The 13,411-nt window shown below is 41.3% G+C and overlaps 1 protein-coding gene across 3 annotated transcripts in view; it reads left to right on the top strand.

Annotated features, from left to right (window-relative positions):
* Window positions 1-462: 462 nt before the first annotated feature.
* Window positions 463-13,411, top strand: part of KIZ (kizuna centrosomal protein) — a 111,444-nt gene continuing 98,495 nt past the window's right edge. For 2 of the 3 annotated variants that reach the window (XM_019491031.2, XM_019491028.2), the window contains exon 1: window positions 12,715-13,092. In XM_019491031.2, coding sequence (XP_019346576.1) covers window positions 12,896-13,092 — 197 coding nt within the window. In that variant the 5' untranslated portion in view covers window positions 12,715-12,895. Of the gene's footprint in view, window positions 622-12,714; window positions 13,093-13,411 lie in introns of those variants that run through there. The other variant, XM_019491029.2, reaches the window with a different exon arrangement.

The raw sequence follows: 13,411 nt of genomic DNA, 5'->3' as shown, positions 1-13,411 counted from the left end.
CTAGTGTGAACAGCAGGGATCCTGGTTTTCTCTGATAAAAAAAACAACCCAATCCACATTTTTCTGTGCTTAAAATGAAACCCCCCTAAGAGATCGATGTATATCTATCTATCTATCTATCTATCTATCTATCTATCTATAAAGAGTAACCCCAAATCCACATTTTTCCGTGCTTAAAATGAAACACCACTAGTATATCTATCTAGCTATCTCGATAGCTAGATAGATATACTAGTGGTGTTTCATTTTAAGCACGGAAAAATGTGGATTTGAGGTTACTTTTTTAAACCAGGGAAAACCAGGACCCCTGGCGAGCAGCCTGCGTGGGCGCGGGGAAGGGGGTGGAAGATGCCCTGAATGCAGGAGGCATTCGGAGGAGGCGGGGCCTGCGCCGGACTCCCGTCTCCATGGCGACGGGGCGGGAGCGTCAGCGTGGCGGCACTTCCGGGGTTGGCTCCGCTGCGCGGTGCCTGCCGGGAGGCGTCGCTTAGGACACGGGCGTAAGCAAGGCGGGATGCGCGGGGTGCAGTCGACAGGCCCTGCCGGAGAGGGGGCGGCTTCGCACTCCCCGCGTGGCCATGACGAGCGGCTGGGCGCGCTCCAGCTGCGCCTGCGGGACTGGTGAGCCGCGCCAGCACCTCCCCGCTCGCCTGTCCTCATCCCCTCCCCTCGGGTTGACGTCATGCCACCTTTGCTTCACTTTTCGGGGGCTCTGGATGCCCTTCAAAAGGGGTGATGCCCCAGCCACGGCCCCGCAGCTGGGGAGAACAGGGCAGGGGGTACCTATGGGGGCAGCTGGCCTCTAGAGTCTGGGTCTCTTCAGTGCTGTCTTGACCAGAGGGGTGCTGTGGGTGGGGAGGGCTGGGGCTGGCCAGGAGCGGGGGTGTCTGTCTGCAACCCTGCTGTGCATTGGGTGGGGGCAGGCAGGGTGGGGGGGGGGTACCTGTAGGTCACGGAGGTGTGGGCGCACCCCATGTCCTGCCGAGGCAGGAGCCAAAAAGGGGATATGCAGAGGTGAAGCATCAGATGAGATGGTAAAGATGGCCTGGAGAGGAGGGCTGCCATGCTTGTGTGCCTCAGTGTGGGTGGCTGCTGGGAGCCAAGCAGGAAGGGTGGTAATAAACCCAAGAAGCCTCCTTTTTTGAAAAGTTGTAATATGACTGAAATAATTTCGGTTATGGGGCTGGCTTAAAACTTTGTTTGCAGGTGTTTGGCCTTAAGCTCCCTGACAAAGTCTCTATAACTATAAAAGTCTTTGAGGATGCTACTTCTTCCATTGCTTACTCTTTATCCTATTTTCTCAGGCACCTCTGTGTTGCTGTGAGCTGCAAAATCCTCGTTTGGGCTGTTAAATTTGTTTATTTGTTGTTTAGCTTCTGTAACACTGTCACTTTTGTGAGGCCTGGGCAGGTGCCACTGAGTGACTTCGGCCACTGATATTCTGATGTGTTCAGAAGACGAGCTTTGGTTTGGCATTATTGTCACAATGATGCCGTGCATTAAACAAAAGAATCTGAAACTGCTGTTTTGAAAACAGACAAAGGCCATGTGTACACATGGATCTCTCCAACATATAAAAATAATTAGTGCATAAATTTAAAAGGTAACTTTAGGTGCCTTCAGTTTTTCAGGGCAAAACTGAGTTACTTTAAAGGATACTTAACATTTTTCAGAAAGTACTAAGAGGCTTAATGTGAAACAGGATCCAGTAAGAGGTAAACCCGGCCAGCTAGTAACTGTCTCCAGGTGTGTGAAGTGAGTTGTTGTTTTCAGTACTTTCAGTGTTTTCAGAGTAAATGGACACTTGTCAGAAAAATTTCCCCTTGAAAGAGATGCATATCAAGGTTGACCAGTATCACCCCACCTTTTTTCTATGGTAATGAAATCATTTGCCCAATCATTCAGAAATAATTGAAATATATGGGAAATGTACACAGTGTAAGAGGAACATAAACATACTATTACACATTGCTGCTGCTGCTGTTCATTACAAAACCAATTATCTGTACTACAAAAAGAAATGATAAAATACAGCAAAATTTCAGGATTCAAAATTAACTATGAAAAGTTAGAACTTCTAACTTTTTGGTATAGGAACATTTACACACAAAGATAAAAAACAGCTATACATATAAATGGGAAACTAATTCCTTAAAATACTTAAGGGTGAATATTATTTAAAAATGGCAGGCCTTGTAAGCTCCAATTACCTCATGCACTTACATTTGATCTATGCCTATCAGTAGGGATCTCTGTAAATTGCGCTGGAGCCAACATACTATCCAGTGGCCGGACTTAATATATTACAGTGGCTGAAGAAGTCATCCAGGCCACATTCAATATATAATTACCTCTTTATGAGAGCAAACAGAGAAGCTTGGGATAACGCATACACAAAATTAAGTTCATACCCATCACTTTTAGCACCTCTACTTAATAATAATGAATTTAATACTTATAAAATATCAGGAAGTTTTAACAACTGAGAACATAGTATTATAAAATATGAACATTTATTCAAAGAAAGTTTACCTAGGGTTTTTGAAGATGCACAAGGTGCTAAGGTGCAGTAGTAACGAGTTACTGTGTCATAGCTTGTAGCTACCACAAGCGTTGCCAGGGACTAACCGTGTGGTGATGCTACTGCAGTAGCATTGGGGGGAAAAAACCATGCAGCAACAGTACTGCACAGTAATGCTGGTTACTGCGCAGTCATTTAGTACTTGTTTATGCAAGTACTAAATGACTGCGCAGTCCGCCATTCATGTAAACGCAGCCACAGTGTGCCACGAGCCATTAAAATCCCTTTTTGCCGATGCCCAGATTGAGACATTTTTCAGCACATCCTCAGAGAAAGATAAACCTCAGCAAAAATTTGACAGATCATGAGAAAATATTAGTCACACCTATATAACCAACTAGCCTTTTGTCAGTGTTATATAAAACTATATTAAATTGTCACAAACAAATGTTTTCCCTCTATATGGCAAAATGGGCTATAGACATTGGATCAGAAATTAGTGATGAGAAATGGGAGACCATTTTTAACAATGGTCTTCATACATCCATTTGCACAACAATAATAAAATATTTTAAAGTCCTGTATTGATAGCATCTCATGCATTGTATTTATGGTACAGGAACAGGCAAGTGTTGGAGGGGGCATGGTCAGTTGGGAGGATTCTAGTACATTTGGGGGACATGTCCTAGGTAGAAACAAACTGTACCAGAAGAAGGCTGGAGACATGAGGAGGGAAATAACAGGTGACAGCTATCAGATAACTCCTTAGTGTTCTTATAGAACCTTTCTGAGAACTCTGCAACATACAAGAGTTGTAAGGAATTGATTACTCAATTTCCAGCATCTGCAAGAAGCACAGTTGGAAAAGCCTAGCAGAAAAGTGACACTTCTAAAATCACTAGCTGAATTAAAAAACATTTGGGAAGTTTAGTGTTGGAATAGTTGTCCTGTCAAGTCATAGCTTTACAAATGAGAAGGAAGAAAAAGATGCTTACTTAGAAATCTTGTGGAAGTGTTTGCAGTTTGCTGAAAAATAATTTTATCCCGTCTCCAAGCCAGAAACTTTGAGAAACTTTTTTGGAATATTTGAAAGATTATAAGTTCTAAGAGCAACTATGGAATACATTTGAAATCTAAAGGCAGAGCTAGGTAGAAGGTAGCGAGGGCTGTATCATGCAAAGTTCTAAGGAAAAAGAGGGAGGTTAATCATTAAGTGTTACATACAGTACAGGGGTGAAGAAACACAAAGGTTGGTATTGACCGTAAAGGAGCTATTGGAGGCGAAAAACAGGTGAAGAAAACACAGGATTCCTCACTGTGGACACAGACTTGGGTTAAAAGAGCACTGTTGGTGGAAGATAAATATCTGTCTGGATGTATACCTTAGGGGTTTAGATTTGTTAAATTTGTTAGTTGGTAAGGTGGATTTGTTAATAAATAAAATGTCTTGGACAAAAGACCATAAAACAAAACAAACTACAAGCCTACTTATTTTCTTTCCCTCTTAAGAAGTATTTATATGCACTAGTCATGTACAGGTCAGGAGGACCATGTTAAATATAGCTGTCATGATTCATGTTTGGAAGCAGAACAGTTTGCTACAGGAGTTGTAGACAATATACAATACTTTTTCTGGGGTTGAGGGGCTGGTAAAACAGTTATTTGCTGCTCCACCAATTCACTGTTTTGTTAAGTCTCTGAGAGACTTTTAGCTTTCATTGATCTGAAGAAGATGCATATCTGCATATGTAACAATTTTCTGCTTAATTTTGGCAATAGTTTTTATCTTGAGTTAGAGAAATCTGAAGAGGATGCCACTGGAGCAGTTCAAGACCTTAGCTGTTCAGCTGGGGCTCAGTGCAGTCTTGCACTGTTACTTTAATGCTCCTTGAACACACTCTTTCAAGCAGCTCAGACCAGTGAGCGACTTGTCAGTGTCTAAGAATTCATTGGTATCAGGATGGCAGAAGTGATGCATTCATCTTATAGTTGCTGGCTTATTACACTGCCATCATTATTGTTTATTCTGAGTGTTTCTCAGTTTTCTGTTTAGTTATGTTACAACAGCCTTTTGAGGTAGGGGAGTACCATGACCCCTACATATTAATGCAGAGGTAAGGCATAGGGAGCCCACAGAGCGAACTCCAGGGCTAAGTACAGACAGTCAAAAAGCCAGAGGCTGAATCAAGTCAATCTTCACAGGTTAGTCTAAACTGCATAGATTAAATCAATAAGCAGGTGAACTGGCATTCACTTTTGATTCTGAAAATGCCTGTAGTGGCCCGGACCAGAAGTAGGGTCAGGGATGCTAGAGAATTCTTTCCTGCTTGGCTGGAGCATACAGTGTGAGCCAAGGTTAGCCCGCTCACCCTGCAAGGTGCGGGGGGAGGGTGTTGCAGGGGAGGCGTAAAGCATCCCAGGTTGCTGGGGGACTGTGAAGTTATTTTGAATCTGGAGGGGATCTGGGACAAGTTCATTAAATTGATTTAACCTAAATCGGTTAACTCTGATATTACATCCATCCAGGTTTATCTTAAACTGGTTTCAGCCGTTTTGAAAGCAGTTTATGTGCACCGAATTTCTGTTGTGTTACAGATCTGAACCGGTTTCCAATCACTTATATCGGCTTATGTGTAATTTCTGTCCCTGGCCTAGATGATGTCAACAAGAATTGAACAATTAAATATTTTTGAGGCCTACATAACTTATCTGTGATCACACAGGAAGCTTGTGTCACAAGACAAAATTCAGTTTGTCTTTGTCAGGTGCCCAGCCAGCATTCTTCATCCTATAGCTTGAAGATCTGTATGGCTAGGAAAAAGTCCTTGGATCTTCACAGAGAGAATGGTTTTGAGTGGTAGTCTTGCCCTTTAATTTTTTTTTTCACCAGCTCCTTATAATAGAATAAGATAATAAAAACTTTTAAGCAAAGGCAAACAAGCAAAGGGGAGGGGGAAGGAGGAAGGTATATGATGGCAGGGGCTAGAAAAAATACAATTCAATTCAGTATGTCTCCCATATTAAGAAACTGTGAAAGAATTTTGCTAACACCTGTGCATGTGCTTCAGGTGCCTCCTATTCACATGTAGGGTATCAGGTTTGCCCACAGATCCTTAAATAAAAGTTTCATTCTAGAGCACTCTAGGCTTCGTTACACAAACATTTTGGACTTTCCAGATGACTCTTCTCCAAACATTAACTGGCTGTCCTGTAATGGCTTCTAGGTTTTTTGGTCTGGAACCTCAAGAATATGCTAAGTGCAACATAACATTTGGTGCAAATGTATATACTCATGTGTATAACAACAAATGCCAATTAACGTGATGGTGAGAAACCAAGCAGGATAAAGGAGTGAGAATTATTTCAGGAACCAATTTGTGAAGTATATTTCCTATTGACACTTTAGTTCTATGGCGCGCAAGAAAAGGGCCATCGGCCTGTTGTCAAGTATTGCTAACTGAATTGGGAGCCGATATTATCTCTTTTCTAATATTCCCAAAAGTGAGCATGAAATCCTCTGGCATTGAAGAAGTATGATGGCAATGAAGTTAAAGCAAATTGAAAGGGTCTGGTTTCAATCAGAGGGAGGCTTATACAACTTCAGGAAATATCCAGAAGTAACAGTGAGATACTTTTTGCTTTACAATTTTCTCTCACGCAGTGTGTCCAAGAAGAGTCATGATGACAGGATTAACACGATACAAGTATTGACTTACTATTCATAGTTTCCTAAAGTCTGGGGTAAACCTGAAAAAAATCTGTTATTCAGCAAACTTGGTCACCAAAAGTCTTTGATGACAACAAGATGCTGGACTTTCTAATTTAGAATATGTAAACAGAAATCCACAGAAGGATGTTTACTTACCAAAATTCTTACAATTTATATTCAAATGTAGAAAAGATTTTGAGGGTGGGCAAAAAAAACTTGGAATAAGTTCTTTACTATATATGGAATTAGTAAAAGAAATCTACTGCAAGCCTTTACATTGATTAGTAGCTTTGCCCGTGAAGTGACTCTATTATCTCCAAGCACAATTCTTGCTGTGAAAGGGTTATCAACTTCACTTTTTACCCTCTTCCCTTCATGATCTTTTTATTAATTAAATTAGTCCATAACTTATCCACAAAGTTTGTTCTAAAGCAAAACAGCATTTTATCTAGTACAAATTATGTAATCTGACTCAAGCAGTTAATAGGTATGGTGCCATGGGAAGATATTTTGACAGATTAAGGTGCCAAGGAGGGCTGGAAGCTTCGAAGGGCACAATGATGGAACCCCATCAAGAAACCATTCTGCCTCGATGGAAGCACAAGAAGAATGGCAAGAGACGAATGTGGCTGCACAAGGAGCTTCTAGGATGCCTCGCATGCAAAAGTAAAGCATTATAAGCAATGAAAAAATAGGCAAGTCACCAAGAAAGTGTAACAGGAAATGGCAGGGGTTTCGGTTGTAGCCGTGTTGGTCTAAGGACATACATAGGCAGACAAGGTTCCTTGGGTGAATTTGATATCTTTTATTAGACCAACCCAAATAGTTGGAGAAAAGTTATTAAGCAAGCTTTCGGGTTCAAAAACCCTTTGTCAGGCTAAGGAAGTTTCAGCAGGTGGTGTGTGCTCTTCCTGGATGGAATGAAAAGTAAAGAAGCCAGGGGCTGGGCTGGGGAGTCAGTTGCTAGGCAGATTATAATGTATTAAAAATCCAATGTCTATGTTTAGTCCCTGATCTCTAGTATCCAGGAGGCTGATGAAATGGAGCTCATAGGCTCGTCTCTGGGAAGTGTAGTGTAAGTTTCCCTTGAGGATCAGGACTGAGAGATTGGAGAGAGAGTGGCCCTTCTGTGAGAAATGTGCCTCCACCGGTAATTGGGTATTTCTGTCTTTGATAGATTTCTGGTGTGCATTTATTCTGGTGCGCAGTTGTTGTTTGGTCTCTCCTACATATTTTCCATCAGGGCATTTGGTGCATTGGATGAGGTATATTACATTTCTGGAGGTGCAGCTGTAAGATCCTGGGATGCTGATGGCTCTGTTCTGGGGTGTAGTAATAGTGAGGGTGGTGGAGATGTGTTGGCAGGTTTTGCATTTCTTGTCATGGCACGGTCTGGATCCTTTTGGTGTGTTCTGGGCTTGAGGAAGTTTGCTTCTGGTGATGAGGTTGGCGAGGAAACGGCAAGAACCTGCAGGGACAAAATCGGGAAGACAAAGATAAAGAATGAACTGCACCTAGCGAGGGAGCTTAAGGACAAGAAGAAGTTCTACAAGTTTGTTGGCCAGAAAAGAAAGACCAAGTAAGATGGGGGTCTGTTATTAAATAGGGGGAAGTCTTAACAGAAGGTGCAGAGAAGGTGGAGCTACTCGGTAGCAATTTTGTCTCTGTCTTTACAAAAAATTAAGTTGCAGCTAAACATCTAATAAAGATTATTTGAGTAAGGAAGGGGATAAGCTGAGGGATAAGATAATGAAAGAGACAGATTGCTTTTGATGGATCTGAATTAATTCAAGCCAGCAGGGCCTGATGAACTTCATCCCTGGGTCAGAGATGTGGGGCGGAACATTCTCCAACGCTTTATTTTTCTGTGGAAAATTTTCCATTTCTAAAAATTAATTGTTTCATAAAATTCATTAGTAATGAATGGATGCCGGTACAATAGTAGGCAAGCCTGACAGTTTCAAAGTTGTAATTAATGTTTTTCAGGTGATTATCCCTAGGAAGTGTGAGAGAGAGTACATGTATGTTTTATCGATTTGTAAACAGGAGGGTAAATACACTCTCATAATCCAAACCAAAAATCAAGTTATGAATTCACTTAATTGTCTGTGCAGGTCAAATCAAACCTAAAGCATGGCATATCAAGCAGTTTTTTGGGTGTGCTAAAATTAGTATGTCAACAGTTTTCAGGGCCTTTGTTTTTTTCCCCTTAAATTTAAACAAACAATGTAAGGGAAGTACATGCTTTTGTGTATTGTCTTTACATTTTTTACAGGTACTCCAATAAAAATAATTTCTCTCCACTTAAAGCTTTGGATTTGTTTGTATATAACGTTTAAACCACATTAAGTGTGCTGTATTTAATTTTTTCCTGATCACATATTTCAGTTTAAATACTTGTGCTATTGGGACATAAAAATTAACATGGGGGTACTTTTTAAAGTTTTGTTTACTAAATATAAGTCAAATAAACATGCTAAATCAGATCATGCTCTATTTAGGGCATTGGGAAAATTTTCTGGAAAATTTTTCCAGTTAAAATTTTTCCAGAAAACCCACGTCTCTGCCTGGGGTATTGGAGGAACTGGCAGAGGAAATCTCAGGGCCCTTTGTGATGATGTTCATAAAGTCATGGGAGATGGGCCAGGTACCAGAAGACTGGAAAAGGGCCAGTTCAGTGCCTGTCTTTAAAAAAGACAAGAAGGAGGATTCTTGGAACTACAGACCAGTTAACTTCCCAGGTACTGAAGAGAGGCTACTAGAGCATGTCCTAATCATGGCTGTTTTGCAAGCATCTGGAGGAGGAAGGACTAATTGCAAGCAGCCAAAATGGATTTATGAAAAACAAATAGGCAGATTTGATCTCCTTTTTTGATAAAGTAATGACCTGGATGGATGAAGGGGATACAGTGGAGATAGGTCTGTCTTGGGCCCAGTGCTGTTCAACATGTTTATTAATAAATTTGGATACTGGCATAGAAAGCTTCTTGAGCAAGTTGGCATACAATATGAAACTGGGAAGCATTGTGAGCATGCTGGAGAATGGGAGCACAGTTTCAGAAGGATCTTGACAAATGGGCTGGAACCTAACAGTAAGAATTTCAGTGCTGATAAATGCAAGGTGATACACCGTGGGAAGAATAATCAAAAATACAAATATAAAGTTGGTGACACCTGGCTGGATGGCAGCACTATGGAGAAAGATCTGGGACAAAAGGCAAATGTGGTTTTGGGATGCATTAATAGAAGCGTTGAATGCAGGATACAGGAAATGACAGTGCTGATGATAGGCCTCATGCAGAGGTAAGTGACAAAGATGATAAGGGGCTTGGAAAGCAAGTCATACGAGGAGAGGCTGAAGGAGCTAGGCATATTCAGCTTGCAGAAAAGGCACTTGAGGGAACATGGTGGCAGTCTTCAAATACTTGAAAGGTTGCTGTAAAGAAGAGGGAGAAGACCTTTTTTTCTCTTGCTGCAGAGAATAGGACATGGACCAGTGGCTTGAAATTGCAGCAAAGTAAGTTTAGATTTGGATATCAGAAAAAATGTATTCACTATTAGAACAGTGAGGCAGTGCAATTGGTTAGCTAGGAAAGCTGTGGACTTGCCATCACTGGAGGTATTCAGGGGGAGGTTAGACAGCCATTGGTTGGGGATGATCTACGTGTAGCTATGCCTTTTTCTACTACAGGTATTTCTCATGCTTCTGATCTTTGGCATGGGGCTGGGATGGAATTTTGTTCCTCTCCCCCTTTTCTGTTATGTCAAGTTTTGGATTTTTGGTGGGTTTTTTGGGTTTTTTTTAAAGCCTTTCTCCAAGGCATTGGGTATTGCCTGCAGCCCAGGCTGGGGATTTTGACTGGGGTGTGCTCCTGCTGTTACCTAAAGCTGGAGTTTCCTGGCTAGAGGGTTTTGCCCCTCTATTCAGGGTCAGACTGATTACTATACTTAGGGTCAGGAAGGAATTTTACCCCATGGTCAGATTGGTATAATCTCTGGGGTTTTTGCCTTCCTCTGTAGTAGGGGATGTGGCCCTCTTCTTAGGATCTGTTAAGCATCTGTTAACTTTTTACAGAAGCAGGATATTGGCTATCATCAGAGCTGACCCGAGCAGGGTGTGGGGCTCAGGGCAAATCAGTTTGTGCAGGACCCCAACCCCACCCTGATCCCATGTGCCCTGGATGTGAAGAAGCCGCTGCTGCTGTCGGTGGTGGCGAGGGGGAGGAGGGTAGCAAGAGGCCAGATGCGAAGCCAGTGGTGATGGCGCAGAGTTGTCGCGGCCACTCCACCTGGCTCCACGGGGCCCCCCAAAGCACAGGGCCCAGGACAGTCGCCCCGATTTGCTCCCACCCTGGGATGGCCCTGGCTATCATGGTCCCACTGCTTTACCTGGGGCAGGTTAGGGTGTTAAGTCTTGTGTTGTGTTAGGGGTGTTGCTAGAATGTTAGATTATGGATTTGTGTAGGATGGTTTGGATAGGGATGATTGTGTCTCGGGCAGGGGGTTGGACTAGCAGACCTCTGGAGGTCCCTTCCAGCCTTACTACTCTATGATTCTATGATTTTATGATTCTATTTATTTTCCTTGAAACCCAGTTATCCCATAGAGGTTCTGTTATGGTTTCAGAATCGTATGTTTTGGTACATTATTGGCATCATAGAGAAGGTTCTTTAAACTACTTTTTAACAAGATCTTTATAGCCTGCTAATTCTACTTTGCCTTGAACAGTTTTGGAGAAGAATACTGGAGGTTAAATCTGAGCTCACTTGAATTTTCTGAAGTAGCTTTGGATTTATAAATGATACGTTGTTTGTAATATGATTATTTAAAAATTGCAAATTTCCAGTTAATGGATTGGAGTGGGAGATTATGGAAACTTCTTTATCTGTATAATTTTGTTTGATTAAAACAAATTAATTTGCCAATTTAGGGAAGTTTAAAAAAACCATAGTAGTAAGCACATTTACAAGTCTGTTACAGAAGTTTATTGCTTAATATAGTTACTGTGTAACTAGGTACAGAAACCTTTTGTTTGGGGCTCTGACTCCAAGAGGGTAATATTTATGCAGCCTGTATCCAGCAGCTTCCCCTGGATTGGTTGTTTTATCTCTCTTTTCATATGAGGAAAGAAGATTTAATGTGAGAACTTTCAGTGCTATGAGTTAGAAGCAAATAAGCTTATCTGTTTAACTTGCAGTATGATGGAAGAGCTTTGCCAGCATTCATAGTCTTTTCAAGAGAAACTGAACTACTGACAGTTGCTTATTTTGTATAGTGCTGCTAAAATAATATGAGTATTGCAGAATCACTGGGTCACTTTGGTACATGCTGTCAGGAAGTATGACAGACTTAAATCTCACTAAAAGTATATATATATTTTTTTAGCAAATATTGCTGCAGAACCTGGAAAAGAAGTCTTTAAGTCTGAATCGCTTTAAGTGTCTGTCATGTTTCTGTGCTTTCACCAGCTATCGGTGGAAATGTAGTTTTTCAGCAGCTTGAAAATGCTTCCAAGTACTACTTACGTTTATCATAATACTTATGTCTTTAGCGGATTTCAATCTGTTTACAGCCTCGCATATTGTTATGGTGAAGGTGCTATTCACCTTAGTTTTTGATATTATATCTTTTACATTATTTACATTATAAATAATTTAGAATGTACCTGGGGCCTGCAATCCTGGACAGAGCTGGATAGAAGTTTTGACATTCACATTTCCTACAACCATTATTTATTCAAACCAAACTTTTTCACAGAATCATCAGTTTTGTTAAATTCGGCCGGGAAGGTTTCTGAGGTGGAGACTCACTCCCCCACAGACAGCAGCCTGGTCCTGAGGGCAGTCAGCTGTCATGTGCGAGGTCCAGATTCAAATCCTTGCTTTGAATCAGGCTGTAGGGAATTTGAAGTATGGTCTCTCACATTCCAGGTGAGCTTTCTGAACACCCCCAGTGCTATTGGCAGTTCTGGTCAGTCTGCTTGGTTCTTTTTCTTTACAGAATATAGTAAAGCCAGATGTCAAAATCACAAGTGTGTGTGCGCATGCTACAAATCAGTCTTGCACCCTCCCTTTGTGCCATTCCAATCACCTTCCCTTGCCTGATATCCTGCTTGGTTTTTTGGTTGTAGCTGTGTTGGTCTAAGGAAGTACTCAGACAAGGTTCTTTTGAGTAGATGTGATATCTTTTATTAGACCAACTGAGTAATTGGAAAAAAAAGTTATTTGCAAGCTTTTGGGCACAATCACCTTCTTCAGGTATAGGAAGTCTCTGCTGTTCTAAGACCCAGCAACATGGAAGATATCGAATTTTGCCCTTTGAAATGGAAACTTCACAGCACAAAGGAAAAAGAAGCTAACCTCAACAGCAACCACACTTTTAGCTTCTTTTATTCCTTGGAGTCTCAGAACAGCAGAGACTGCCTGTGCCTGAAAAAGGGTGATTGTGCCTGAAAACTTGCAAAGAATTTTTTTCCAACTACTCAGTTGGTCTAATAAAAGATATCACATTTACCCAAAGAACCTTACCTGATGTGCTACTTTGCCTTCTGCTCCCTCCTCTGTCTGCTGCTTTGCTTGTTGCCCCCCCTCTGACCTGTCATGTGCCATACGCAGAAGCTGCCTGTGCCACTTGTGGTACCTATGCCACAGGCTGGACATCCTTGAATGTTTGCCTCTGCTTCAAAGAGCTCAGATGATGTGCAGTTCTCCCCTCCCCTTCACCCCCATCCTTTACATGTTGGCAGCTTAATTTGTACAGTAGTCTGGTCATACTGTATTTTCTTTCTTTTTTTCATCAGTGAAACAAAGAGACTGGAATTAGAAAGAAAACTGTTTGAATATAGCAGATCTGATGTATGCAGGTAAACCTCTTACAATACTTGTTCTGCATGTTTATTTTAGAAATGTAGAGATGATGGGACATTTAAAAAAATCATATTGTAGATTTTGTCAGCATTCAAAATATTCATGCTTTCAGTGTAATATAAAGTCTAATTCAGTGCCTCCTGTTTTAGTATAAAGTTGATGCAAAATACATTGACTTTTTACTAAACTATAATATGCCCTTTTTTACTTTGCATTATCACTGAAGCTCCTTGCAATGCTTGTAACAAACACTACATGAATCTGTGTTTTAGCAAGAGAGACTACTTTACTCCAAGCTGGGTTATACAAGGAAAC

The sequence above is a fragment of the Alligator mississippiensis genome, chromosome 1 (genome assembly GCF_030867095.1).
Source record: "Alligator mississippiensis isolate rAllMis1 chromosome 1, rAllMis1, whole genome shotgun sequence".
NCBI classification, from domain to species: Eukaryota; Metazoa; Chordata; order Crocodylia; family Alligatoridae; genus Alligator; species Alligator mississippiensis.
The sequence above is the reverse complement of the archived record's forward strand: the minus strand, read 5'-3'. Positions and strand labels throughout refer to the sequence as shown.